Here is a 27,703-nt window from a genome sequence, read left to right on the forward strand (position 1 = left end):
ACTAATCTAACCGGTGGTTAAATTAGCATAAGATGAAATTTTATCTTGCACACTTTTGATATTATGTAGTTATAAAGTTATTAAATAACTTACAACACAATAGGCATGACTATTTTTTTTTCTTATCTAATTGAAAGACACTTAAAAAATAGAAACATCGTTGAAAGAATGATTCTGATAGCTTAAAAATTCACCAAGATATGACAATTCAAATACCTCATAAAAAAGATCTGCCCGAAACGCTCCATACAAGTGCTACGAAAGTATGACGTCAGTCTTTCGTAGTTTGTACGCATCGGGAGACAACTTTGTTCGACAGGTTTATTAAATATTGCGTTTATGAAAGTGGTTTCATAACAAAAGTTGCTTTTGATTGCATAAGTTATCGAATTGTATAAAAATATTAATTAAGAAATTTAATTGAAAAAAAATTCGACTTGAATATCCAACTTTGAAGGCGCATAACAAAAAAAATACAAATGCTATCAAGCTGAAATTTTGGGAACACTTATTTTTTACCGTGATTTCTTTATTTTATTAACAAAATTCGCTAATCTTTGACCTTGTCATCATCCCTATTGCAATACCAGCCAAAAAATCGCAGGATCAATAACGAATCACAGATAATCTATATACAACGTATGCCTTCAGATTCCCAATAGTGGATCTGCGTCCCGGCGTAGATCGCGACGCGCGGCGCGTGCGGCCCGACTACTTAGAGTTCAAGTTCCAAAACGCGACGCTCAGCTGCGCGCAGACGCCGTCGCTGCGACCGCTCCCGACCACGGTCTCGCTTACCTCCACTATACTTGACTTGTATTATCATGTAAGTTTTCTACGTACGCACACAACTGTAACAAAACATAGTGATAATGTTTTGTTACACCTTGTGTGAGTCCTCTGTATGGAATACACTGTGAAAGTAGCAGCGCTGTAAGAGCAACTTTTATTAAACTTTTGTATGGGAAAATTCATCGCACAGGCGCGCTTGCCCTACAAATCACAAAAAATTTTAGTCTTTCAGCGCTGCTACTTTTACAGTGAACTCTATATAAGGGACACATATACACCCTGTAATTGTGTACGCACGAGTACAAACAAGCACGCAAAACGTGACGTTCAGCTGCGTGCGCTGTTGATGCCATAGTCCAACACAACCGCTATAAATCTATACTAATATTATAAAGCGGAAGAGTTTATTAGTTTGTTTGTTTGTTTGAACGCGCTAATCTCAGGAACTACCGGTCCGATTTGAAAAATTCTTTCAGTGTTAGATAGCTCATTTATCGAGGAAGGCTATAGGCTATATTTTATCACGCTAAGACTAATAGGAGCGAAGAAATAGAGGAAAGTGTGTAAGAAACGGGGGGAAATTATTTGAAAGGGCTTATTTGAACGCACTAATCTCAAGAACTACTGGTCCGATTTAAAAAATTCTTTCAATGTTAGATAGCCCATTTATCGAGGAAGGTTATAGGGTATATAATATCACTCTAAGTCTAATAGGAGCTAATAAATAGAGGAAAGTGTGGAAAAAACAGGGGAAATTATTTGAAAGGGTTTATTTGAACGCGTTAATCTCAAGAACTACTGGTCCAATTTGAAAAATTATTTCAGTGTTAGATAGTCCATTTATCGAGGAAGGTTATAGGCTATATTTCATCACGTTAAACTTAATAGAAGCGAAGAAATAAAGAAAAGTGTGGAAAAAACGGGGAACATTATTTGAAATGGCTTATTTGAACGCGCTAATCTCAGGAACTACTGGTCCGATTTCAAAAATTATTTTAATGTTAGAGAGTCCATTTATTGAGAAAGGCTATAGGCTATATCTTATCACGCAAAGACTAATAAGAGCAAAGGAATAGAGGAAAGTGTGGAAAAACGGGGGAAATTATTTGAAAGGGCTTATCTCACGAACTACTGGAGGAATGTTTCTGTTATTTGGCACATATAAGAAGTAGACCACGTGAAGAATCATAGGCTATTTTTTGTGGACTAATTTGTCTGTGAAATATCTAATTTACGCGGGCGAAGCCACGCAGAACGTTATATTTCGCGTGGTCACGACATCACGCGTAAATGGCTGGACCCATTATGCTGAAATTTGGTATAAAGATACTTTGAGTCCCGAAAAAGAACATAGGATATTTTGTCCCGGAAAAATGTACGGTTACTGCACAATATACTTTTATGATAATATGCGCGTAAACTATTCAATCTATTTTGATGGAATTTGGTATGGATATACTTTGAGTCTCGGGAAAGGACAAGGAATACTAATTTTGTCCCGGAAAATGTACGGTTCTCGCACAATAAACTTTTATGATTATCGCGTAAACGGTAAACCAGGGCTTCCCAAACTTATTTGTACTGTGACGCCCTTGGGACTTTACCATTTCTTTACGACGCCCCTCAACCCAGCCCCCAAATATACTTTCTAATTTTAGAACTAGCCTACCCAACATAGGTTATCATAAAACACTATTTGGACATTTATATGGTTATTAGGAAATAATGACCAAATCAAAACACAAGCATAAGCCAGCAAGGCTGGCTAAAGTTAAGGATGCACTTGCTTTTCTGAGCATATCTTCTGAAACCGGGGATATAGACTGCTCGGGATATATGGAAGACATAATGGGCGAGGCGTTTACTCGATTTGGTTGTGTTGACATGCAACGCCCTTGGGACAATGTTGCGATGCACCGGGGCGTCGCGACGTACAGTTAGGGAAGCCCTCGCCTAAACTATTTAATCAATTTTGAGGAAACTTTAAACTAAAGTCCACGCGGATGAAGTCGCGGGCAACAGCTAGTGCCACTATAATTTATTCGTATTGTCATAGAAATAACGACGAAAATTACACGCGCACGTACTATTTGTGAACAAACGTAAAAACTCTGTTATTAAAAATGTTGCCTGTTATCATCTGTTATATTGTTCTTTAATATTTTTCCACAGGAAAATGAACATTCGACCCCCACTCATATAGCCAGATCGACGATGGATGAATCCAAATTCGAAAGAAACATCCTCAAATGCAATACAGCTACTCATTTACCTACGTAAGTCAATTTTGATTTTGCTACTTGCTATTTCAATCTCTGTATTTCTTAGAACTTTGCTTTTATTTTTCATCGTTTAGCTCGTCGACAGTTGTCCGTCCCGTGTTATGTGAGTTCAGCTCACTCTTAGCCTGTTTTAATCTCATGTCTCACTTGCAGGATATCCCTTACCTTCCAAAAGCGTGAATCAGCCAAGCCGTTCGACTCTCTACACGAAGATCTAAGCTTCGAGCCGGCCAAGGCAGCACACCCCATGACGACCTCCATGTATATCATGAATAACCTACGAAGCACTTTACCAAGTCCGTTCAGTGGCAAGAAGATGGCGCACCAGAGTATTAATAAGAATGAGGCTAATTCTCAAGGTGAAACATCTACTTTAACGGAGCGAACTCACGGAGTGGATGGTAGAAACCGCCTGTCTTGCGATCATCGCCCGCCGAGTTTGCGGGCTCTGATCGCGACCACGGCGGGCCCGCGCTAATCAGCGGTCTCGTGAGTTCTGAAATAAAACCGCAGCTCCGCAACCGCGTCGGGCGCGGGAGAAAACCGCTCCGTGAGTTCTTAGGGTTGATTCAGACCGCAACGCGATGCGTAGATGCATTTCTAAATTTGTATGGATTTGACAGATTTCAATTGCGTCAGACGTCTTGCGAATCTGTCAAATCCATACTAATTTAGAAATGCATCTACACGTCGTGTTGCGGTCTGAATCAACCCTTAGGGCGTTCGCTTCGTTGAGCGTGTGCCCGTCGCGGCTGCCCGTAGCGGGCGGCCGCGACTTGCGCCCGCCTGCGTGTCAACGCAGCGCTGCTCTATGGGATGACATGAAACAAGCACGCCTTGCGGGTAGCCGCGCCGGGCGCACGCTTAACGCAACGAACCTTAGCCTAATTTTACATTAACGTTAAATAATTATTATCTGTACTAAATACTTACATCTAGGTAGTTTTCTTTCATAGAACATGAAGGTTATTAACTTTAAACTAGATTGGCTCTAAAGCAGGGGTTCCCAAACTCATTTTGTGTACTGCACACTTTGAGCACAAATTAAATTTAAGCGGGGCGCTTAAATTTAATTTAAAATGCATCTAGATGAAATAAGTCACCCCCCAAACCTCTACACAACGCCTCCATTTTTTTCTGATTCTCACACCGCCCCCCTTTAGACGTTCAGCGCCCACAAGGGGGCGTTATCGCCCACTTTGGGAAAGGCTGCTCTAAAGGACCCATAGATCCATTTGACCTCTCCATGTCACTCTCCAACACTTATAATCAGCCCTGGATTTATAAATAGGCCGTTATAGGCCACGGCTTAGGGACGGCAGCGTCCATAGAGGCCCTATAGCTTACGTACTCATACGGCGGAAATAAAATGGCCTACTCTCATAAAATTCGGCACTGCTTCGACGACGGAGCCATACAATTTGTTGGAGTTATGGACTATATTATGACTTAAATAGCCAGACCAAATAACGTAGGATCTAGATAGATCCTACGTTATTTGGTTTCTTTAAATATATTCCACTATTGTCACACACAATAACGCTCATTTTGCAATCTAGTAATGACTTACCATTTGCAGGTCAAGAGGAGGAGATAATAGTGCCGGGCACGGACGAGGAGATGGCAGAGTTCACCACCAGCGCCGTCGACAACTCCGCCATACACCTGGACTTCACCCTGCCCATATTGAGTCTGCAGCTTGAGTGAGTAGAGATTTTGAAGACCAGAGATGGTTTTTAGCATTAGTATACGTCCAAAAGGTCGTGTGACCTCATAGGCCAATCACGCGATAAAATTAAAATGATTTATCTCTTAGTTATTTATTTCCGAATTTGTAAAATGTTTTTTGATATTAATTATTTTAATACAATTACGTTGGATAATATATTGAAGCTAATTCCCAATTGATTGTCCTGGTAAAAATATTTACGCAGCCGATAACGTGCTTAGAAAAATATCTAGTCTTTCTCCGATATGTCATAATATATTTACAAAAGTGGCTTGACAGATATAAATGGCAAGTTTGGTTAAGTTATGCCACATGTAAACATTTTATTACTAAGCCCATTGCCCAAATACCTCCCATCAAAACAGCAAATGGGAACTAGGCTATAAGCAGTGAACAGAAAGCAGCTACGTTTGCAGAATACCTAGAGAAAATCTCTCAACCAAATAAAGAATTACAGCAACAACCTATCATCTTAGAAGAAAATTTAGAAGATTTATCGTCAGATGAGCCTAATATAAAACCCCAAGAGAAGTTAAAAGTGAGATAAAAAAGCTAAGCATGAAAAAAACTCCTGGATTCGATCTTATCACAGGAGAAGTTTTGCGAAACTTGCCACCAAAGGCAATAGTAAAACTAACTACGCACATAAATGCCGCATTAAGACTCAAATACGTACCTGATATGTGGAAAGTAGCAGAAGTCATAATGCTGCCAAAACCTGGGAAACCACCACACGAAACAAAATCTTATAGGCCAATCTCTCTATTACCTATTATGTCAAAACTATTTGAGAAGCTTCTTCTCAAACGCTTAAAACCTGTACTAGAAGAAAGAAAATTGATTCCAGACTATCAATTTGGCTTTAGAGAAAAACACTCTACGACTGATCAAGTTCACAGAATAACTGCAGTAATAGAAAAAGCAATAGAATAAAATAAAGTCTGCACGACTGTGTTTTTGGACGTCGCGCAGGCTTTTGATAAGGTTTGGCATAAGGGACTAATTAAAAAAATACGGAAACTGCTCCCAAAACAATTTGCAGATATCTTAGAGTCTTACCTATTTCAAAGAATGTTTATGGTGAGACAAGATGAGGCATACTCAGAGCTGAAACATATAAAAGCTGGAGTACCTCAAGGAAGTGTCTTAGGCCCGGTCCTGTACCTACTTTACACTTCAGATATTCCAAAAATAGAAAACAGCACCATTGCAACCTTTGCAGATGACACAGCAATAATGGCTACAGGTGACACTCAAGCAGAAGCAGTGAAAAAAGTTCAGAAAGCTATTAACACCATACATGACTGGACAAAAAAGTGGCGAATAAAGCTAAATGAAACAAAATCAGTTCATGTTGATTTTATGAATAAAAGACCAATCGGCAATCTATAACCCGGTATACATTAACAATACTGCAATACCGCACGAAAACACAGCCAAATATCTCAGCATGACACTGGACTCAAAGCTTCGCTGGAAAGCTCATGTCAAAAAGAAGCGCGAAGAGTTGGAGCTTCGCTACAGGAAAATGTACTGGCTGATTGGGAAAGAGTCATCCCTATCTATCAGTAACAAAATACTCTTGTATAAACAAGTCCTTATGCCCATATGGACTTATGGTATTCAGCTATGGGGCTGTACCAAAAAGACTAATACCATGATGATACAAAGATTTCAAAACAAAGTAGTTAGAGGCATTGTAAATGCACCCTGGTACATTAGAAACGAAGACCTACACCGGGACCTTAACGTGGACATGGTCTCTACAGTTATAAAGAGATACGCCGAAGCTCACGAAAAGAGACTTCACCATCACGTGAATGTCGAGGCCATCCAGCTCCTCGATAACACGGACTTAGTTACAAGACTGAAAAGGACAAAACCTTTTGAGTTAAAATCAGTGTAAAAGACCTAAAGTGACTGTGACGAACACAAACAATAGTGTGTATTCTCCTTTATAGAGACTTTAAGAAAGTGTTGATGGACACAATCTCAGTAAACTCTACTTAGCAGATTAACGGCCGTTCCCAATATTTGATCTATCTCTGGTTTTGCCCTACTAGAGATAGTAATAGCTCACAATTGACATAAAATATATGTCTCTAATGTCTAATGTGAGCTATTCCTATCTCTAGTAGGGCCAAACCAGAGATAGATCAAATATTGGGAACCGCTGTTAGTGAACGTAAAATTACCTATTAGTCTTAGTTAGGCTAGATTGTAATAATAATGAAATACCTATACAGGTATTTTATGTATAAAAAAAATATTACTAGTAAAATTACGACCTAATTTTAGCTTTATAATCATTCTTTTGAATAAAGCATCTTTATATAGGTCGAAGCAGATGTACGAGATTATCTACAACCGCATCAACTCGGACCTGCTGTTGTGGGAGCCGCGCGGAACTGACGGCTTGCCAGACTGCCCGATCAACCCGGCATTTGGAGCGTGCAAGAGCGCTGCGTATGGTGAGCTATAGAGAATACTCATAGATTAGATGCATAGATTAATAAAATAAATAAATTATTTCTCTCTGTCTGTCAGTCTGCTTAAGGGCCGCGACACACCGGAAACTTTATCTTCATTATTGTAATAAATAGTATCGCTTGAGAAATTGAGGCCGCCAGCGGCCACGGGCGGCCGTAGACTTCTCAAGCGATACTATGTATTACAATAATGAATATAAAGTTTGAAATCAATCGACACTGAAAGTGCTCGCCGCGCCGCTGCCATTCCGGTGTAGTGCGGCCCTAACAGTCAACAGTGATATGGATTTCGCATTTGGAGAGGCAAAAGTACGCATCAAGTGTACGATGAGCTATAGAGAATTGACACATATAGACGATTCACGCTCTTAGAACATAGACAGTATACACGCATAAAGCATAAACCTGAATTATAAACATAATAATATTATATTGGTATTTAAATAAAGAAATAGACAAAAAGAAAGAATTTAATAAGTGTAAATTGCCACTCGTTATATTAAATCGAATGTCCGTCTTTAAACTAAGTATCACGCCACAAATATTCTAAAAAAGATGCTGCAATTTTCTAAATAAGACTTAAGTGTTGTAAACATATTTTATTTTTGTATTCCACAGTTTTTGCGAGTTACTTTTGCCCACAGATTCCGACTCGGACAGTTCAACATCGGATGAGGACAATCTCTACTACTCCACATACGACGGCAAAGCGAAGAAGAATGCGCCGCCAAAAGTCGCACAAGATACTAACGAGAACGAGATGCACAACTTCTGTCTCACTTTCAAAGTCGGAGAGGGATTGCTTACCATTTATGCTCCCGTGCGAGTAAGTATGAGTATACTTATAATAAACTTAATCCTAACAAGATAGCGATTTTCTATAGGTAAAGAGAAATATACGCCTAAGGCGCTCTCGTTTTAGGAACTAATTTAATGGTAAAATAAATAAACAATAATCTTACTGTTACAATGAAACTTTTTTACAATCATTTATACAGCAGCTACGCAATTTTTGGTCTTTGTCTAATAAAGTAAGAAAAATAGCACAAGAGACAAAAGATAAAACATTGTATTACTTGTTAATTTTATAACCTTTAATATTAGTAAGGGCTTATCAATTTGCACCATGTAAGGGCGTTTATCTATTTGCACAATTTCAAGTGATTTGGGTTTGCTCATAGTCAATGTAATTCCTCAGGACAGCAACAAGCGCGTGGTCCCCGGTCAGACAGGCGAGCTGAGTCTGCGCGCGGGCGGCCTGCGCATGTGTCACGTGAGTGGGCTGCGGCGACGCGCTCGCACTGCGCAGCTCGGCCTGCGTGCGGCCGACATCGCGCTGTATCACGAACGTACGTGCTCGTAAACATTAGCGTTGAATTAGTAGCTTTTTTGTTATAGCTTTTAAAGTTTATCCCTCCTAATAATAAATATTTACACAGTTAATATCTTACTCATATATGCTGTCTCTATATTATATACATTGAATTGACAAGAGCAATAACTTAGTAAATATGTTTGCCAGTTTGTGGCTAGGATGTATATCAGGGGTCACCAAATGGCGGACCGCCGACTATATATAATAAATATTGTGTGCGGACCAAGCATGTTCTTCTTTAAAAATTAATTTCAGTCTCGACATATTGATGAACATGTAAAAACAAAAATTGACACTTTTCGCATTGATACAAATAAACACCTTTGTAATTTCCATAATTACATTTGTTTAATTTTTTTTAATGCGTGGACCGCGAAGGTCATTTTAATTCCTAAAACGGACCCCGAGCAAAACTAATTGGTGACCCCTGATGTATATTAAGGGCTGCCTGCATACACGATAACACCAAAATGAACGCATTCAATGTTTCTTATTAATAAAATTATTACTTCCGACAGCGATCCTCACGATACCATCGGAGAAGCCAAGTCTACGTCTCCACGGCTCCGTGCTGCCATCCTATCTCAAGAGCACCATATACCGCTCCCACAGCGGCGTCATCATAAAGGACTGCGCGACGAACAAGGATATATTCACCATGGCGCTCAAGACTGAACCCGATCCTGAAACGCCGGGGTTGAAGGTATTGTTTTGAAACGGTTTCTTGTGGAAATTGCTAAAGAATTTCGTAAGCTTTCGCTACACTCGAATATAATATTTCTAATGCATCGTTAATGCGTATAAATGACATAGCAACAAATAAAAACATACCAAGGAAGCCATATCTTTTATTATTCGGGCTGATACACCGACGCCGCAAAACACGGCTGACATATCCACTGTCTCATACGTCATTACTCATTATCAAACTGTAATGCATAAACTTTTAAACTTTCGCGTTGCATTATAATTGAAACTTATTATTCGGGACTTAACGCGACTTATTTCTAGAAGTGATGCTACTACATACTTTGTCTCGACGTTTCGGCCGTGTTGCAATGGCCGTGGTCACGAGAAGACCAGGAGCGCAACGTCTTCGTTTGCACCGGGCGGTCTGATCTTGGACTACCCTCGAATTGTCCAACATTTTTGTTCCAATGTATTTAGGCTCAGTTTGACACAACACTCACTGTATCCGGGTTTACACTTATTGACAAGGGTGACACACGTGGTTTGCACTTGTTAATCACTGGATTCCAGGTTGGAGATAATTTAAATCCGTCCTCACGGTTGAAATTCTTGTATTATTTAATTTCAATGGCTTCACGTATTACTCTTGAGTGGTAATGACGATCTGTAGAGAGGATTTTGGGGTCGTGTAGCTCCATCCAATGATTAGTTCCCATATCAAGCAGATGTTCTGCTACCGCGGATTTGTTTGTCTGGCGATTTTTCACTGCGGCTATGTGTTCTTTCACTCTTTCGCCAATAGTCCGTTTCGTTTGGCCAATATACGAACTACAACAGCTACAATCAATTTTATAAACCCCAGGTGTTTGGAAAGGTAAGGAATCCTTTGGTGACCGTAGAATATTTTACGTAACGGAATGTAAGGAGTATGTAGATCACTTCTAGAAATAAGTCGCGTTAAGTCCCGAATAATAAGTTTAAAGTGTAATGCATTTTGTTACATCTCGCTGTTTCGCTTTCTCGCGACTCGCAGTATACAAACAACCTAAAATATGTTATTAAAACCACTTCCGCTTCATTCAGACGATCTGCATAGCGCTGGGCATCGAGCAGGCGACTCTCCGGCATCGCGGGGGCGTGGCCTGGCTGACGCAGCTAATGGACGTGCTGGACGTGGTGGACTATCCCGTGGCCGGGTACACGCCCTCCACCGTGCTCTCTGAGCTGCACGTCCACGTGTGGGACTGCGCCGTGGACTACAGGTGGGTTTGGACGTGAGGAATAGGGCGTGACGTGAGGCGTGCCTGACGCAGCCCATGGACACTCTGCGCGTTTAATAATATTATTTTAAATTCTTGCCAATATTTTGTTTGCATTAATTTCAAATAATTATAAATTTTTAGGCAGCATGCCTATTACTTGCTAATCTAATAATCATTAAAATGACACAAGTTGATTTATAGGCAAAAGGCGTACCTTACGTGTTCAAGCGGCCTATATTGAACATAGCCGCAAGATTACTGCCGAGATAAGCTTGATATAACTCAATAAAAAAATCACTGTCGAGATTTCTTGCACTTACAAAACCGTAACTCCCTAGACCACTGTACCTGCCGATCCGGACAATCCTCACCCTGGGTAACTTCAGCGTGTCTAGCAACATTATCCCGGACACGAGCAGCTCGCACCTACGGTTCTTGGCGCAGGAGTGCGCGTTGTTCCTCGGCCGCGCGCAAGAAGCCCCGCCCAACGTACACAAAGACTACGTGTGCGTGCTCGACCTTGGATTGTTTGAGCTAAGCGTGCGGACCGATGAGAAGAGCAATGGGGTAGGTGGACTAGTATTAAAAAGTTTAACCTAACAAAAAATATGTTCACTTGCGCCAATATAGGTCTGTAAAACAATGAAAGAGTATCATGCCATCTCTTTCATATATATACAAACGAAATGGAAATATTAAATTCAAGATTAATTTAGCTTAGTGTATGGTTCAAGTGTGCTTTTTGTCACTTACGTTACCTGGCCGACGGATCAGTAGCTACAATGGGACAAAAATAGGTACATATTTACAGAGGCTGCTAAATCTTACAATCTTACTCTTACTTTTTCCTTTGATTTAATCGGGTTAGATGGCGATTCCAGGTTTATAATGTATTTTGTTTCAGTCATCGCCCGCTTTATCCGTCACCGCGTCCAACAACATGGTGAACGTGTACACGTGCTGGGACTCGGCGTCGGCGCTCTGCCGGCTGCTGACGTACGCGGCCGCTGACGGTGACTCCGCTCCTCCGCGCGCACGATCCAACCGCACCAGCGTGTGCTCCGACAGCACCGCCGAGACGCTCGTCGGTAGGACCTACGTAATTTGGTCTCTTAATTTCAAACCCAGCCCGCAGCCGACAGATCTTGTCCTCGTCATATCATCATGTAACATTGAATTGACACAGCCTGACCAAATGACAGGTTCGTCATCTGCCTATGAATCAAAGTCTTCCATAGTACACATACACGTTAATGCGTGCTGTACGCATTAACGTTTAGCATGAGTTTTACTTGAGTCGAAAAGTTTTTGACAGCTTCCATACGTTTACATTTGGTATTCGTTAACGTAACGATTATGTGGAACTTTACGTTTTACTAAAAGTGGTCGATAATTTTAGGTTTTCTATGGTAACGATATTATGTATGAATAAAAATATATATCCACAGCCGAACATATTTAAACCTCCTTTTTGGAAGTCGGTTAAAATGACGATTGCTGTAAGCTGTTAGCGGAATGGTATATAAAATATTCTTGTATATAAAAATGCTACGCCCATTTATTTATCAATAATAAAATGCTTAGTTGATTTTTGTATAAAAAAATAACTTACGTTTTAGGTCTTGAAGGTCGACCGATAGAAGAGATCCGAGAGTTGTCTCCAAATGAAATTCAGCAAGTCAACGACTTGATGGCCGAAGCGATGAAAGAAAGCCCTAACAGTACATGTAAGAATTTACTATTTCTATAAACTACATACACAAAAGTATAAAATATTAAATGATTAAAAGATATTATATATTTTATAATTGTTTAGATACTTATAGTAATATAAATCTCCAGTAGATGAAGACGAACTGAACAGCTCGATGGAGAAAGAAGGTGTAGAAGTATTCTTCTTCCCCGACGAGTCGAACATGAAACAAAAGCAACTGTCGTCGGAGGCCATAGACGAAGACACGAAGTCTATGGAATTCGAGGAAAACAAGATGGAGGACTCGCTACATAGACCGACGAACACGCAAGTGACGAAGGACCTGGGCGATCCTACTTCTACACCCAAGTCTACGCCGAAGCGTGGGAGGAAGAAGGTAATTTTACTTCTATCTGCGGCAGTGTGTGATTTGTTGTGTGTCACAAATCACAATGATGTATTTTCTTTTATTGATGTAGAAAACGGAGGTGATGACGGTCATCATCAGGTTTAAGCATTATTAATTAAAATCGTAATTACTCATTACTATTTCTTTTTTGATAATGGATTTGAATTAAATCGTGAATTTAATTTTTAATCGTGGTATGAAAGAGACCAATAGCGATATGCAAATGATGATTTTCTGCTTCTTATATTTCAATGAAATTATATTCGATTCGACGAAACGTAATTTGATGAGACGCATTATAGTGAATCAACCACCTTGTGCGTCCAGGTGGCGTCCGGCGGCGACACGAGCACAGACGACGAGTACTGCATGGTGGAGGCGGCGGGCGACGGCGAGATGGACGAGCCGGTGGTCACGTGGCTCGGCTCGTCGCTCATGCTCGACAACCATTTCGCCGTGCCGCCCGCTCGCGCCGACGTCCTCGCAGCGCCCAAGAGCTTCCCCCCGCCCGTCACCAGGTGAGCCGCCTTACAGTCTCGTAGTAATACAGGCGGTCACGTGGCTCGGGTCGTCGCTCATGCTCGACAACTATTTCGCCGTGCCGCCCGCCCGCGCCGACGTCCTCGCCGCGCCCAAGAGCTTCCCCCAGGACATCCGCCTTTCTTAGAGCCAGTTTCACCACTTCCTGATAAGTACCGGATAGACTATGCACAACTTATCTGACAGATGTACTCCAAACTCTATCTGTCAGATAAGATATGGATATGCTATCCGACATTTTTGCTAAGATAATGCTCATTAAGATGCTTATTAAGATCATTTGTATGATGGTATTATAATTAACGAGCTTTTGCCCGCGGCTTCGCTCGCGTTAAGAAGTATTATTACAAACAGTAGTTATATATACAAACTTTCATCCCCTACTTTAACCCCTTGGAGGTGAAATTGATTAAAATCCTTTCTTAGCGGATGCCTACGTCATAATATCTACCTGCATGCCAAATTTCAGCCCGATCGGTCCAGTGGTTTGGGCAGTGCGTTGATAGATCACCATGTCAGTCAGTCACCTTTGAGTTTTATATATATAGATATACCGTGCTTATGTGTGACTTAACAACTGAGTTCGATCAATCAATATCAAACTAGCCACTCGCTTGCTATCAAAATATTTTATCTCATAAAAAGAGCCATGATCGAATGAAGCTTGCACAAAACAAAAATTGGTGATTGATATACTTAAAATGTGACCGAATACATGATCACTACTGGATTCTTGTTCTAAAAATGTCTCAAAAATGTAACCTTAAATTTTGACCATATGAAATAAAACGCTGACACACAACCCTCAAAAAACTAACATGCACTGTGAATACGTTAATCCTAGCTTAGTTTATTTCATACAACATACTAATAACCCAGGTACACGCTGTGCGAGCTGAGCCTCACGTGGCACATGTACGGCGGCACGGACTTCACGCCCGCCAGCGACGCGCACGCCAAAAAGACTGTGACAATCGACACCAAACGCGGCTCCCCGACGCCCAGGTAAATATAATTATAGCTGATATTAGACACAAAACAGTCAAAACTTAGGAAAAACAACCTGGAAATGAAAATTAGTAGAGACGTTAAATACGCAATATAAATAAAACCTTAAAAGTCCCCGTTGCAGTTTTTTTTTCACAGAGAGGATTCGTTTTTAAGTAAAATATATATTTTTTAATTTCTTACAATATTTAACTATCAATATGTTATTTCATAATCTCAGTCGTAACAAGGAGTCGGCTGCGCCTTATCTACGCGGCGTGGGCTGGTCAGCGGGCGGGGAGGCGGTGTGGGCGGCGCCCGCGGCCGCGCCCCGCCCCCTGCGCACGCGCGGCGGGCCCAAACGGGATCATAGCACGTGCGTCAAGCTGTGTCTTACCAAGGTATCATTACGTCAAATATAATTAATTATTAAAATATTTAAACATTTTATAGTTCAATGATGGATTGTGACGTCACATCACATACTTGCAATAGGGAGCAGCGGGAGTCAAGTCAGTCAATTGAATGTGTATCTTCTCATGTTGTGAATAAAGTTTAGTTTTGCTTATTTAACAATGCATCCTTACGTCGCTCGCAGGTGAAGTTCCAGCACGAGACGTACGGTTCCGGCGGCGCGGCGGCGTCGCGGCAGACGCTGGCGGTGACGCGGCTCGAGGTGCTGGACCGCGTGCAGCGCTCCGACATCAACAAGCTGCTCAGCCAGTACCGCCGCGCCGACGAGCCGGACCGCAAGAACGCGCACATGGTAATATGGCGTACTTGAGGCATATTCTTGGAGAATTGTTGGTCTCGTTCACGAATCTCCTATAGAGCTTTCAATAATAATAATCGCAAGTGTCGGAACACTTGCCATTATTATTGGAAGAAAGAACAAGCACGTGATAATCTGGCATACTTTTGGCTTATTTCTTCCAATTGGTACAACAATGTGGTAACATGCTAACGACTCGCTTCTCATTCATACGAATTCGAATTATAAAAGATGTGGCGACCCCGCGTTTACGGCGAAATGTGCATAAAATTAAAAGCGCCTATGTGCATAAAATTAAAGGACAGTATTCTTCAACTACTTTAGTAACACAATTCTCTACAGTTGGTGGTGAAAGCGGTCCACCTGCGCGCGGACGCGGCGCTGCCGGCGCAGGAGTGCTGCCTCAAGGTGTCGCTGCTGCCGCTGCGGTTCATACTCGACCAGGACACGCTCGCCTTCCTCGTCGGCTACTTCTCCAAACTCGGCTCCGATGATAATGCCGGTGAGAATTTAGACGTCCAATAATGAACTAGGATATTTAGGGCTTGTTTCACCACTTACTGATAAGTACCGGATTGACCTATCCGAATAACTTATACAGTACGGCCTATGAAGTATCTGATCAGATAAGTTGTGGATAGCCTATCCGGCACTAATAAGTAAGTGGTGAAACAGCCTCATAATAAGTTTTTGATTGATTTGATTATATTATTATTCTGCCACATATGTGAATATTTTACTGAAAACATGTAAATATGGCCTAAGTCGAGATCATATTAAAGTTAATATACCTAGCGGAATAGAGAAACAAAGGACTGAGCAAGAGAGATGTCACTATCAGTAACACCTCGTAGTAAAAAGAGACGTGTGATACATGACAGCAGCACTCTTTATTTGACGTCCAGTCGACACGTGCCGCACGTTGACAATTTAATCTCATAGAAAACATGTTCAATCAAGCTTGTGTAAGTGTATACGTACACATATTTTTCATACAGATGAAAACCAATTTCGGTTTCGTCTGACAGCTCGAGTTTGTTGCTCTATTCCGCTAGGTATATTAACTTTATGGTCGAGATAGCGCTACGTGACACTACGCTACAGTGAAGCGACGCGACATTTTGCTCCCACACATTCCATGCTGACGTCTTGTCAGTAATGTCAGTTGTCACTTGTGTCGCTTAGTGCTGCTGTTGCGTAATGCTTGTATACGATTGCATACAAAGATATTCTACCGTGACGTGTCGCGTCGCTCCGCTACTGTACAGTGTACTTATCTAAGCCTAATATGATCCCACCTCTAAGGGCCTGTTTCACCACTTTCTGATAAGTGCCGAATAGGCTATTCATAGCTTTTTTGACAGATTATCCATACTTGATCTGTCAAGTTAATTGGTGGATAGCCTATTCGTCACTTATCAGGAAGTGGTGAAACAGGCCCTAAAGCTTGTTTTTAATTGCGAAATAAGTCCCAGATTGTTCGAAAGTTTTGTATTTGGCAAAGCACTTTGAGCAATGGACTGTGAATAAGGTATATGTCACCCAGTGAGTAGTTATGACATTTATGTTATTGGCAGATGACGACAACAAGAGTACTACGGGAGAAGCGGGCAGCTCCCGGCAGAGTACTCCGACACACCGTCCGCCCGTCATGAGCATCGCCAGCCATCTGCGGGACCCGCCGCCCACGCCCACCTCGCTGGGCGACCACGATGCGCTGTCACTTAACGAGACAGGTATTGATCACGTCTACAGGGGAAGCGGGCAGGTCCCGACAGAGTACGCCGACACACCACTTGCCCGTCATGACCATCGCCAGCCACCTGCGGGACCCGCCGCCCACGCCCACCTCGCTGGGCGATCACGATGCGCTGTCACTTAACGAGACAGGTATTGATTACATCGAATCAGTATAACACGCAGGTATTGAAGATATGTATCTTACGTCAGCTATGCTGGATTTATAAATAGGCCGTATAGGCCGCGGCCTAGAGGCACCAGCGTCCTAGGGTACGGCAAATTTCGTACTTCGGGTTGGCGAAAATAAAGTGGCCTACACTTATAACAAATATAAATCCGGCACTGCGCTTTGATCAACCTGCCGATTTCGCGACAGCCATTTTTGACCCAAACGTCCGACACCACATTTGTTTAAGTTGGATCAATTATAGCTTAGACTTTTGTATCTATATTTGGCTTCACCGTAGAGTAAAAAAGTTTTGCTGACATAACTATATTTATAGTTCTACGCGACGACGAACCATTAATGGAGACATACGAAGCGGAGCGGCTGGTCTCCGAGAACCTCATACAGCTGGAGGAGGACTTCCAGCGGTTTGGCATGAACCACGAGAAACCCACCACCAAGCAGCCCGACACGGAACCACTCGACGACTCACCCATATACTTCCGGTAAGAATTAACTATTGATGATGGTTGTAATGTGGCCCTGCATACTATTGACAATTTAAACTTACCTCTGGCCGAATTTCGTTGTGCAGCAGTTCATGATTCGCGCTATACATGCCAAACAATACATGCCTTGTCTTTGTCTGGAAATTATATAATTAGCACATCGGAAGTCAAAATATGACAATAATGGGTCTACCATTATTGTCATATTTTGACTTCCGATGTGCTTTGAATATATTCTGCATCTTTATTAAAAGTACATACAAAGATGGACTCAACACCACCGATTTATTTTGTACAAGTAAACTTTTCCCAAATAAAAAACATTACATTTATTTGCCATAAGAGGTGACGTTTCAACTTCGTACAAATAAACTTAAATTTTTCATTTTAAGGCGCGTAGTCTTCTCGCCTGAGGTACCAATCCGGTTGGACTACGTGGGAAAGCGAGTGGATCTATCTGCGGGACCCGTCGCCGGCCTGCTAATGGGCCTGGGACAGCTCAACTGCTCAGAACTCACACTCAAGCGGCTGGACTACAAGTGAGTGGTGACAGAATATTAAGGGGGACTGTTTCACTTCTCCCTGATAAGTGTCGGATAGGCTATCCACAACTTATCTGACAGATAAAGTATGGAGTATGTGTCAGATGTGGAGAGCCCATCCGGCACATATCAGGAAGTGGTGAAACAGGCCCTAAGACTTGTATTAAGTGGATAGCTCAAAATTCTAGCGTAACACTGTAAATATAGACATTTTAATTAAGTCCAGTTACAAGATGCAGGATATCCATCGCAGCACATTTTCGGTGCAATGACCACTTATTAAATTATGATTTACACATGCATGTGGCTTTAGCAAATTAAATTCACGTAGGCGTCACTCTCCCTACATATTGTATTCTCAGATTAGCAATTTCTTTTATTTCTCTTGCCTCATTTTTTGATTATTTAGACGCAGTTGTAACACTTGGACTGTACTAACTGCACTCTCTGTTGTCGTAAATATTGCTCTACATGTTCAAATCTTCTCTCAGACATAACACACATCCCAGCACCCGTAGCATGGCTACAGTAGAAATACGAAAATATAGACAAACAGCGGAGATAAACTGAAGGTTTTGAATTTGGCATTTTAATTGAATTTTTGCCGCGATCGACAAAAATTCAATTAAAATGCCAGTTTATGACGTAGACTAAAGGATTTTATTTGAATTTTTAGGACTATTATATAGTCTATGTCATAAAGTGGCATTATATTTGATTTTTAACCCCCGACAAAAAAAGAAGGGTGTTATAAGTTTGACGTGTCTGTCTGTCTGTTTGTCTGTGTGTGTATCTGTCCGTGGCATCGTAGCATCCAAACGGGTGGACCGATTTTGATCTAGTTTTTTTGTTTGAAAGCTGACATGATCGAGAGTGTTCTTAGCTATAATTCATCATCATCAGCCTGCTCAGTCCTGGACAATCAGGGTTTATCTGGTTCATGAAAGGCCGTTAGCAAATTGTAGTCGTTTGATGGGTTTTATATTTCATTCTAGTTCGTGATATTTGTGAATATACAATATACGTATACACATAATAATGGAAAGTTGACCTGGTGCTGCAGCATCACCTGGTAATCAATAGGATATCCAACTCCTCGCCAACTAAGAGCAGAGGTTTCGTGTTTGGGCTCATTTTAATTGTGACAACCAGTAAGAAGTAGATAAAGTATAAACAGTAAATATTTACATGCTGCTGCTGCAGCATCACCTGGATTCTATAGGAACCGAGCTTCGTATGAACCCAAAGTGGAGGTTTAATGTTTGGGCTCATTTTAACGGCCTCATCGAAAAGGACATTGATAGATGGTAATCATGAGAATATGATTCTGTTGATAGGAATTATTCTGCACTATAACCAACACAAGTTTAAAAAGTATGAAATAAAATTAAATTAAGAAATTAAAAAAAAACCCCGCCAAAACAACTTTAAAAAGTAATGAAATAATATTTACTGCCTTTAAGTTCAAATAATTTCTAACTTGTGTAAAGTAATATTTTAGTCCATAATTGTTGTCAAGGTGTGTCGGGGGACTGCTAATGTAGATGTTTAATTTCACTTAACAAGTTTAAGGACACACACAATTCACAGCGATCAGCGACTTGGCGGTTGTAGGTTGTAGTTTACTTGGCGGTCCCCCGACACACCGTGACAACAATTATGGACTAAAATATTACTTTACACAAGTTAGGAATTATTTGAACTTAAAGGCAGTAAATATTATTTCATTACTTTTTAAAGTTGTTTTGGCGGGGGTTTTTTTAAATTTCTTATTGTTGATCGCGGCTAGCCGCGGTAAAGATCGCAACGGCACCCTCAGTTTATCTCCGCTGTTTGTCTATACTTTCGTATTTCTACTGTAGCCATGCTACGGGTGCAGGTATGTGTGTGATGTAAAATCACACAAGTAAAATCACAAAATTCGACCAAACATATATTTGTTTTTCTTCCCCCATAACCTAGTGTAATATAATACTTTACATAACCATTAAGTGTATATTTTGGTATTAGCTAAACATATAAGTATATGTTTTACATGAATATTCAATTTATTAAGTAGAAACAGGTTTTAGGAACTCCAATGTAAGAAAGTGGATTATTAGTTATATTTATTGTAACAATGTAGGTACTATCAGAGAAGTTTATTCCTAGACAGATGGGGGATCTACGTAGTTTGATCGCGCTATGTCAAACCCAGCCGGCAGGTCACAATTACAACATTATAAAGTTGTAACATATTTTATTGACATGATCTGCCCCACTGACGTTAGTCTGTCAACTGCCTAGGAATCAATTTCCTCAATGGTAAATTCCATTTTTAAAACCTGTTTTTTATCTTCTTCAATCAATTCCCTGCAGTCTGAAGTAGACTCCATTTGTAGAAATATTGCTGATGGTGATGAATCTCTCTGCGTTACAGATGGTGAATAACATGAAGTATCACTATCAGATTCTTCCTTTATCCTGAGTAATTTCTGTACGTTGGACATTGATGGTTCAGCAGTAATCTTATTTTTAACTTTAAATGGTGATGTAGATACAGATCGTCTAAAAGGTTTCAAAGGTGATGTCATATCGTTTACTGTATTAGGTTTTGTTTGGGTGGCTTTACTTCTAAACTTATGTTTAATGTTTACTTGAATTGATTTATCTGCCGTCTTAGGCGCATTTTCTTGTGAAATATTGCTTATGGATGCTTGAGAAGCTGAAAAAGTAAATATAAAATAATACACTTAAATACTTATTCAAGAAAAAAAAATCTAAGATTTCAAGACAAGTAGTACAGGAATCTATATTATATCCATGTAACAACTCAAATAATGTCATATAATATGAATTTTACATCAGTATGAAACTTCAATAGGCTAAAATATTTAAAACTCAAAATATTCTTTACAATATATAGGTTTGTCATATTATTATTCATAAATCATAATCATCATCAACAACAGTGTGTCCCACTATAGGGCAAAAAAAAGGAAACTGCAATGTAAAGGCCTCCACCATAGAGTCTATCCCATTGTAGTAATCGTACTACAATGGGATAAGGCTTAATCACCTCACCACACTTGCCTTATGCGGATTGGTGATCACAAACCCAAGCTATGTTAAAAAAATTTGAAACATACTTTTGCTTGACCCAGGAATTGAACCCGAGATCACTGCCCGATACTTAACCTGTCAAGCCCCATAAGCTCACCGGTGAGCAAGACACAATAGAATAACAAAAGATTTCCAAGAATCCTATCTAAGAATCCTATCCTATCAAAGGATTAAGGCACTAGACCAACAGGCCTGAGGCCTAAGGAGACATTTAATAGTATTGTTTTAAATAATTTGCATTAGAAATCAATACCTGAAATGGTGCCTACCTGTACTTCCATATGACATCTCTTCAAGTTTCACCTGTTTAGTGCTTATTTCTACTAAATCTTTCTGACATTCTTCTATTAATGTCTTTCTTTGTTTTTTGAGAATATACGGTCTTTCTGTAGCATCTGATGTTCGTTTTCTTCGGTCTGGTTGACATTCAAATTTAGTGGGCATACACCCCTGCTTCATGCGGATCTGTGACACCGACCCCATCAAATGATATTCCATATAATTATCCATATCTTTTGGTAACTGAAATTTAAATAAAATTCGTCAGTCGTAATATAAAAACAATGAGAGATGAGACCTAGCCTCGATTTTTTTTTACATTTAGACCTCGTACAAAATCTTAATAAATACTAAATACGAGTGTTTTATGTAATATTAAGTATACTATACCATAATCTAGAAAACAAAAAAACTTGCATCAAAGTGATCTTCACAAAAATAAAGTTGAGTACAGGGGGCTGTTTTTAAATCTCGCCTTGCAAGTTTAAGCCACTTGTTTCGTATTGTTTTATTCTGAGGAACGTACACAAATAACTTATCAGGAGTTTTTATGGATGTGTTCTTACACTGCGGGACCCCACACCACTTATACACTTTCGAATTCATATTTAAAACAAAATAACTAAATTGTCAGCGCCTAGTTTTCACTTGCGTCTTGTTTACTTTGTAAAAACTTAGACGTGACGTAACAACTTTACAAGCGACGCCATGACACTGATGACTGACAAGTGACAAGCAGTGTTGCCAACTTTTTTTTTACTAACCCACCAAATTCAGCAGCGTAAACCACCAGAAACCGCTAAAACCTAAATGGCCTCTCAAACCACCAGAATTCCACTAAATAAAGTAAAGACAACAACAACCTATCTGAATATAATTTGAAAGGAATACAACAACAACGTTATTATTATTATGAAATAATTATTTTTGTTACTACAAAAAGGAAAACTTTAGTTACCTATGTACCTATGTATAAGTAGGTACTTAACTAAAAAGTAAAGATGAACGTCTTCAGAGGAATCATTGTCATTTACTTGTTCAGTTTGTGAAGAATAAATTTCTTTAGTCCTAATTTTTGTAATACGGTATTTGGTATTATGTTGTTATTACAGCATTTGCCTTCACGTGCTAACCTTGCACGAAAGAAAGGCGATCAAACTTCATCCGGTTTCTCTGTTAAGTCTTGACAACATTCATCATGCTAAATAATCGCTCTATATCAGCGTTAGAATGCGTATATGAAGTTTCCAGTGTGCGTCTTCAAGGGTTAGAAAAATAATAAAAAAAAACTAGTGGTTTAACGTCGAATCTACCACTAACTTAAATAATCGAATCCACTAAGAAATCCACTAGCCACTAAAACCAAATTTTTCCCGCCGAAAGGTAGGTCTAAACCACCAGATCTAGTGGAAATTCCACTAAGTTGGCAACACTGGTGACAAGTCACAAGCGTTTTCGCGCCGAATTCAAACTGGACAGAGAAAATCGACCAAGTGCATATCGGTAGGTGGGCATTTTCAAAAAAACGTGTACCCTTGCAAAAATATGTCTATATTTTTTAAGGTCATTTATTTCGATTTATTTGAATGTCATATACAAGGAAAAATATTGAACTAATGGAATAAGTTAAAAAGAACGCTGAAAATGTTATATTATTCTGATATTATTGAAACAAAATCGAATTTTCGACGAAACAGATTCCGTTGTGCGACTAAATGTAAAATATAATTTAATACAAAAAAATACAGCAATAAATGGATTTCTTCGTTTATTTAATCTAGTGAAATGCATATTTAATTGTTTATTAAAAAAATTTTTGATAATTTCAAGGATCAACAAGAGTAGCAATTATTTTTAATCCGTAGTGTGACTATGTGACCTACCCACTAGGTTATTTTTCATTTTTTTACATGAGTAAGTAATATTTAACATATTTAAAGTAGTTTTTATAACACAAAAACCTTTTATTTAAACATTTTTATTGTTGCACTACTTATAATAGTAAAAAATTCTTTGATTTCATAGATTTAACATCATTAATTAGAGGGACGAACATCTCATAATCATAAAGATGTGTTCACATGTCTACGAATTCCTAAGTTATTAATGACATCGGATTATATGCACGATCAAAGTGCCGAAATATCCATGCAAATATGCACGAAAAATGGTCGAAATATGCACAAAATATGCTCAATCAAAAGTAACTTAATATTAAAATTTATTATTTTTTTGAAGACTTTTCCGGTAGTGACATTAATAAAAGCGTCAATTTTTATAATTTCATAAAATCCAGGATTTTTAATTTCTTGAAATAAAGACTATTTATTTTTTTAATAGACGCCAATAATAATTTTCTACCAACATTTTCCGATTGCAATCTTAATGCCCATGGAAGTTAAACTACCGAAATATGCAAAATTGCCAAAATATGCACTATCGCCTAAAAAGTGACATTATAATATGCATTTGCATATGCAAGTATGCAAATGCATATAATCCGATGTCTAGTTATTATAAATCTAAAAATATCAATGACACAAAATGATTTTCAACAATACTGATAGAAAAGTAGTGGAAATAAAATCAAAATTATTTAAGAAATAAAACTTTTAGTTACTTAAATTTTAAATATTTGTTATTGTTAAGTAAAGGCGACGCCTTGATAATTTGGTTGTAGCGATATTGATTTTTCAATGTCTTTGTCTTTGATTTACCCATAGCATAACACGATTGGTTAACTTTTATAACACAGAATAATCAATCAAATAGACCTGTGTAAAAAAAAAGGATTCCTAGTTTTCCAACAGAGGAGAGTGAGTGGAAGCTTCCAAACATGTATATGGATTGGTTCAAGCATACACTTTAATTTGCCCATAGCTTATATGAAATGTATTTATGGTTTTTAAATTACGCGACAAAACTATTTTGTCGCTTACGCCCTTTCCATTTTTTGCTGTTCCATTGCTTGTTTTCTGTGAGAGGCCGGGCCGGCCCTTCATAGAAAACTAGCAATCTAAAACATATCCAAAACGGTTTTTTACTTTAACGCGGCGTCACCTTAACACATAAGTAATAAAAAATATATTTGTACGTTATTCGTACCAGTTTAAAAATCTCCAATTTTCTTAATAAAATCTGTGAATAAAAAAATAATTTATTTAAAATGTGAACTAAGCCTTATGCTTTCCGCCTGTTGTGACTTGTCAGTTCCATTATATGTGACCATACGAAAAGTCACAAGTCGGAAGTCACGTAATATTACTTTCTTTTACTTTTGAAGTGTTTGTAAATAACCGATAATAGTTATCACAATTTCATTTTTTATACTAAATACTAAGCTAATTTTGCAACGTGTCAACAGTAAAAACAGTTGAAGAAAGTATAATAATGCTTACAAAATATGGTCACTTATCTGAACAAATAAACCGTTCCTGAAGAACCATCCAACCTGCGTCCGCGTCTTGTAGCAGATTTTTAACTACTAAATTCAAATTGAAGTGTCTCGATGTACAATGAAATATAGTACTATCATTTAGTGCCGAAAATATTTTTGTAGTATGTTTATAAAACTAAAAAAAACGGTCACTAAACCGAACATTCCGGTCGGGTTGTTTTGTCATGATTATAATTTTAATTAATTTGTAGTTAAATTATGTTAGATTTTTCAATAACAAGATATTCAATTGATACATTAAGTATTTAGGAATCTAACATATGTTTTTTAAGTAACTTACTTTAAGAAAAAAAATAGTTATTAAAGATTTTGTTACAACTTCTGGGAAGGGGACAGGTGAATTTAATAGGTTTCGGTACTTAAAAACCCTTATAAATCTCATACTAAATAAAATTTTATACAAACGTGAATGTATTTTAATAAAAGAAAACTTGTTTTTGCTCCTACATTAAAATTACAAAATGTTAGTGTGTAATTTTATACAAATAATCTGTAGCGAAGTCAAGGGACAAGGTAAAAACCAGGGGTACACATTTTTTTGAAAATGCCCAGGTACGGACTACGGAACCCTACCGTAGTACCGCTAGTTTTTGATAATGGTTGTATAATCAATGAATGTACATTTATTACGTCTTTTAACTACTAACAACATCATATCAAATCTCAATTACGTTAAAAAGGAGTTTGAACGAAAAGTTCCTTTAAACTTCTCAGAATTCCTTTTTTTAAATAATTGATCGACTACCTATAACTCAAAAACTTATGAAGTCCTCTTAGCCGTGATAGTTTTCCTTTTAAATTCAGCATATTTCCTACTCCCGTGAATTTTTTCACATTTCCAGAAGCAACCTTTTAGCTGGTAGAAGGGTCGAGTGGGACACTGGACTCTAACTAGTTTTTCCACTTTAAAACTTCATATTTCACAAATGGGGACCATTTACCAATTTGGAGACCCAAATCAGTAAATGCTCTTTGAATACTTTGAATACTTAAAAACCTATCCGGTGGGGTGGATGCGAAAAAAATAATCATCCCCGCTTGATGTGTAGGGGACGTACCATTTTATATAGTACCATTTTGTTGGCATCATTAATATGTGCATTCATGCCGTGTTACTGCTTTGTAGGCTCTATAGTCTTTGAACAAAACCGCGGAGAGACAGACGGCCGGACAGACCGAAACTATAAGAGTTCCTTGTTTACTACGGAACCCTAAAAAATGCAATTACTTGATAAGAAACGTCGCATTTTTTAAATTAATAAATAAAATAGACGTATACCTACATCATACAAAGGAATTTCAAAATTTGACATCAATTCTATTGCAGACTAGGCCTGCTGGGCGTAGAGCGGCTGGTGCAGTGGGCGCTGGCGGAGTGGGTGTCGGACATCAAGCGGCACCAACTGCCCGGCCTGCTCGGCGGCATCGGGCCCATGCACTCGCTGCTGCAAATCCGTGAGTAATAGTGTGAGAGGGACAGCTATTTTTTTTTTCTGAAGGCAGGTCATTGTAGCCATGATGTCACTGCAACCCTTGAGAATCTATTGTGAATTATTCGCTTTAGAGTATCGTCCCCAACCCAATACTGCTAATAAATTGAACTATGCGGGGCGGCAGAAACAAAGTGGCCCCCAGTCCCCACTCATAAAATATAAATCCGGAACTGCTGGGCAATGGGCGCTGTCGAAATGGTGTGATGCTGTGCGAGCGTGACGATTATAATAATAATATAATTATTGTCGTACTATGTTCTTATGCTCTACCCACATTCGTTCAGACTAGGTCAGCTGGGTGTAGAGCTGAGAGCAGATATTGCAACGGGCGCTGGCTAAGTGGGCATTGAACATCAACCAATATCTTTGCTGCAGATCCATAATTTTTTATTAGCCTATAGTCTATAATCTATATTCTATACTGTCCTAATGCTAGGCAAAGGTCCCCCAGGATCATATAATAATAATTACAGATATTGTTGTTGTTAATGTTCCAGTGACGGGCATCCGCGACCTGGTGTGGCTGCCGGTGGAGCAGTGGCGTCGCGACGGTCGCGTAGTGCGTGGGCTGCGGCGCGGCGCCGCCTCCTTTACCGCCCGCGCCGCACTCGCCGCCCTAGACCTTACTGCGCGATTGCTGCATCTCATACAGGTAGGAAAAAATATAACCTCAAAGACTAAATAAATTATCACAGATAGTCACTGCGTACGGTTTACGGCCGTTCCCAATATTTGATCTATCTCTGGTTTTGCCCTACTAGAGATAGGAATACTGCCGCACAATTCATAAACGCAGTAAGTACCACTTACTGCCTTTATGGTTGTTTTAGATATTCGAGATGCTGACGTTAAGCTCTATAATAATCAAAAACCCATTTTTTCCTATCGTTATTACAAAAGCCAAACCATATTAACATAAATGCAGTAAAGAGCAGATTTAAGATTTATTTACTTAGTATAACCGCAGTAAGAGTACTCAAAAACGTAATTTTACGTGAAAACCCATTCTTACTGAATAAGCAACATAACAAATATGCAGTATGTGCCAATTACGTCATTCTTGTTATATTTCTAAAATTATTAATTTAGTCTTGCACATAGTATACATACAGTAAGGTCACTTAAGCACTAAAAAAATTGTTTCCATGGTCAAAACAGATGACTAGTACTTAACATTAATGCAGTACTTTACAATTATACTGCATACATATTAAGGTTCACCGAAGTGTTGTTTTAACTGCAACATGTTACAAACGCACTAAATGACAATAACGGCATTCATAGTATGTGTACGCATTAGTTTACCTTAAATACGTTTATAATTTTAATGACGTGAACTCAAAAATAACGAACTTAAGTCTATCTTAAGGCGAGGATAAACCCCAATTTGTTATT

The 27,703-nt window shown here is 39.1% G+C and overlaps 2 protein-coding genes across 6 annotated transcripts in view; one reads left to right on the plus strand and one right to left on the minus strand.

Moving 5' to 3' along the window:
* LOC121726221 (autophagy-related protein 2 homolog A) overlaps positions 1 to 27,703 on the plus strand; it is a 41,868-nt gene that overhangs the window by 12,432 nt on the left and 1,733 nt on the right. For all 3 annotated transcript variants that reach the window (XM_042113458.1, XM_042113459.1, XM_042113460.1), the window contains 23 exons: positions 652 to 826; positions 2,965 to 3,068; positions 3,228 to 3,433; positions 4,654 to 4,777; positions 7,141 to 7,274; positions 7,937 to 8,118; positions 8,491 to 8,641; positions 9,186 to 9,370; positions 10,441 to 10,619; positions 10,958 to 11,186; positions 11,524 to 11,707; positions 12,239 to 12,346; positions 12,462 to 12,709; positions 13,049 to 13,239; positions 14,141 to 14,266; positions 14,490 to 14,649; positions 14,847 to 15,014; positions 15,363 to 15,522; positions 16,598 to 16,756; positions 17,264 to 17,432; positions 17,828 to 17,974; positions 26,143 to 26,270; positions 26,806 to 26,960. In XM_042113458.1, the coding sequence (XP_041969392.1) occupies positions 652 to 826; positions 2,965 to 3,068; positions 3,228 to 3,433; positions 4,654 to 4,777; positions 7,141 to 7,274; positions 7,937 to 8,118; positions 8,491 to 8,641; positions 9,186 to 9,370; positions 10,441 to 10,619; positions 10,958 to 11,186; positions 11,524 to 11,707; positions 12,239 to 12,346; positions 12,462 to 12,709; positions 13,049 to 13,239; positions 14,141 to 14,266; positions 14,490 to 14,649; positions 14,847 to 15,014; positions 15,363 to 15,522; positions 16,598 to 16,756; positions 17,264 to 17,432; positions 17,828 to 17,974; positions 26,143 to 26,270; positions 26,806 to 26,960 (3,772 nt within the window). The remainder of the gene's footprint in view (positions 1 to 651; positions 827 to 2,964; positions 3,069 to 3,227; positions 3,434 to 4,653; positions 4,778 to 7,140; positions 7,275 to 7,936; positions 8,119 to 8,490; positions 8,642 to 9,185; positions 9,371 to 10,440; positions 10,620 to 10,957; positions 11,187 to 11,523; positions 11,708 to 12,238; positions 12,347 to 12,461; positions 12,710 to 13,048; positions 13,240 to 14,140; positions 14,267 to 14,489; positions 14,650 to 14,846; positions 15,015 to 15,362; positions 15,523 to 16,597; positions 16,757 to 17,263; positions 17,433 to 17,827; positions 17,975 to 26,142; positions 26,271 to 26,805; positions 26,961 to 27,703) is intronic.
* LOC121726227 lies at positions 19,941 to 22,036 on the minus strand. 3 transcript variants are annotated; one of them, XM_042113470.1, is made up of 3 exons: positions 21,885 to 22,036; positions 21,349 to 21,601; positions 19,941 to 20,681 (listed from the first exon to the last, which is right to left on the minus strand). In XM_042113470.1, exons 2-3 carry the CDS (start codon positions 21,587 to 21,589, stop codon positions 20,260 to 20,262), a joined length of 663 nt encoding a protein of 220 aa, XP_041969404.1. In that variant the 5' UTR covers positions 21,590 to 21,601; positions 21,885 to 22,036; the 3' UTR covers positions 19,941 to 20,259. The 3 variants fall into 3 exon arrangements, with proteins under 3 accessions (XP_041969404.1, XP_041969401.1, XP_041969402.1); XM_042113467.1 differs by having other exon boundaries at positions 21,776 to 22,036; XM_042113468.1 differs by lacking the exon at positions 21,885 to 22,036 and adding an exon at positions 21,749 to 21,767.

This window comes from Aricia agestis, chromosome 4 (genome assembly GCF_905147365.1).
Source record: "Aricia agestis chromosome 4, ilAriAges1.1, whole genome shotgun sequence".
Classification (NCBI taxonomy): Eukaryota; Metazoa; Arthropoda; class Insecta; order Lepidoptera; family Lycaenidae; genus Aricia; species Aricia agestis.

Coding starts and splice junctions, on each gene's coding strand:
- LOC121726227 (XM_042113467.1), bottom strand. CDS start 21,964: ATGAATTCGAAAGTGTATAAGTGGTGTGGGGTCCCGCAGTGTAAGAAC. Junction 21,602..21,775: donor TTTGTGAAGATCACTTTGAT/GCAAGTTTTTTT, acceptor TTTAAATTTCAG/TTACCAAAAGATATGGATAA. Junction 20,682..21,348: donor GATGTCATATGGAAGTACAG/GTAGGCACCATT, acceptor TTACTTTTTCAG/CTTCTCAAGCATCCATAAGC.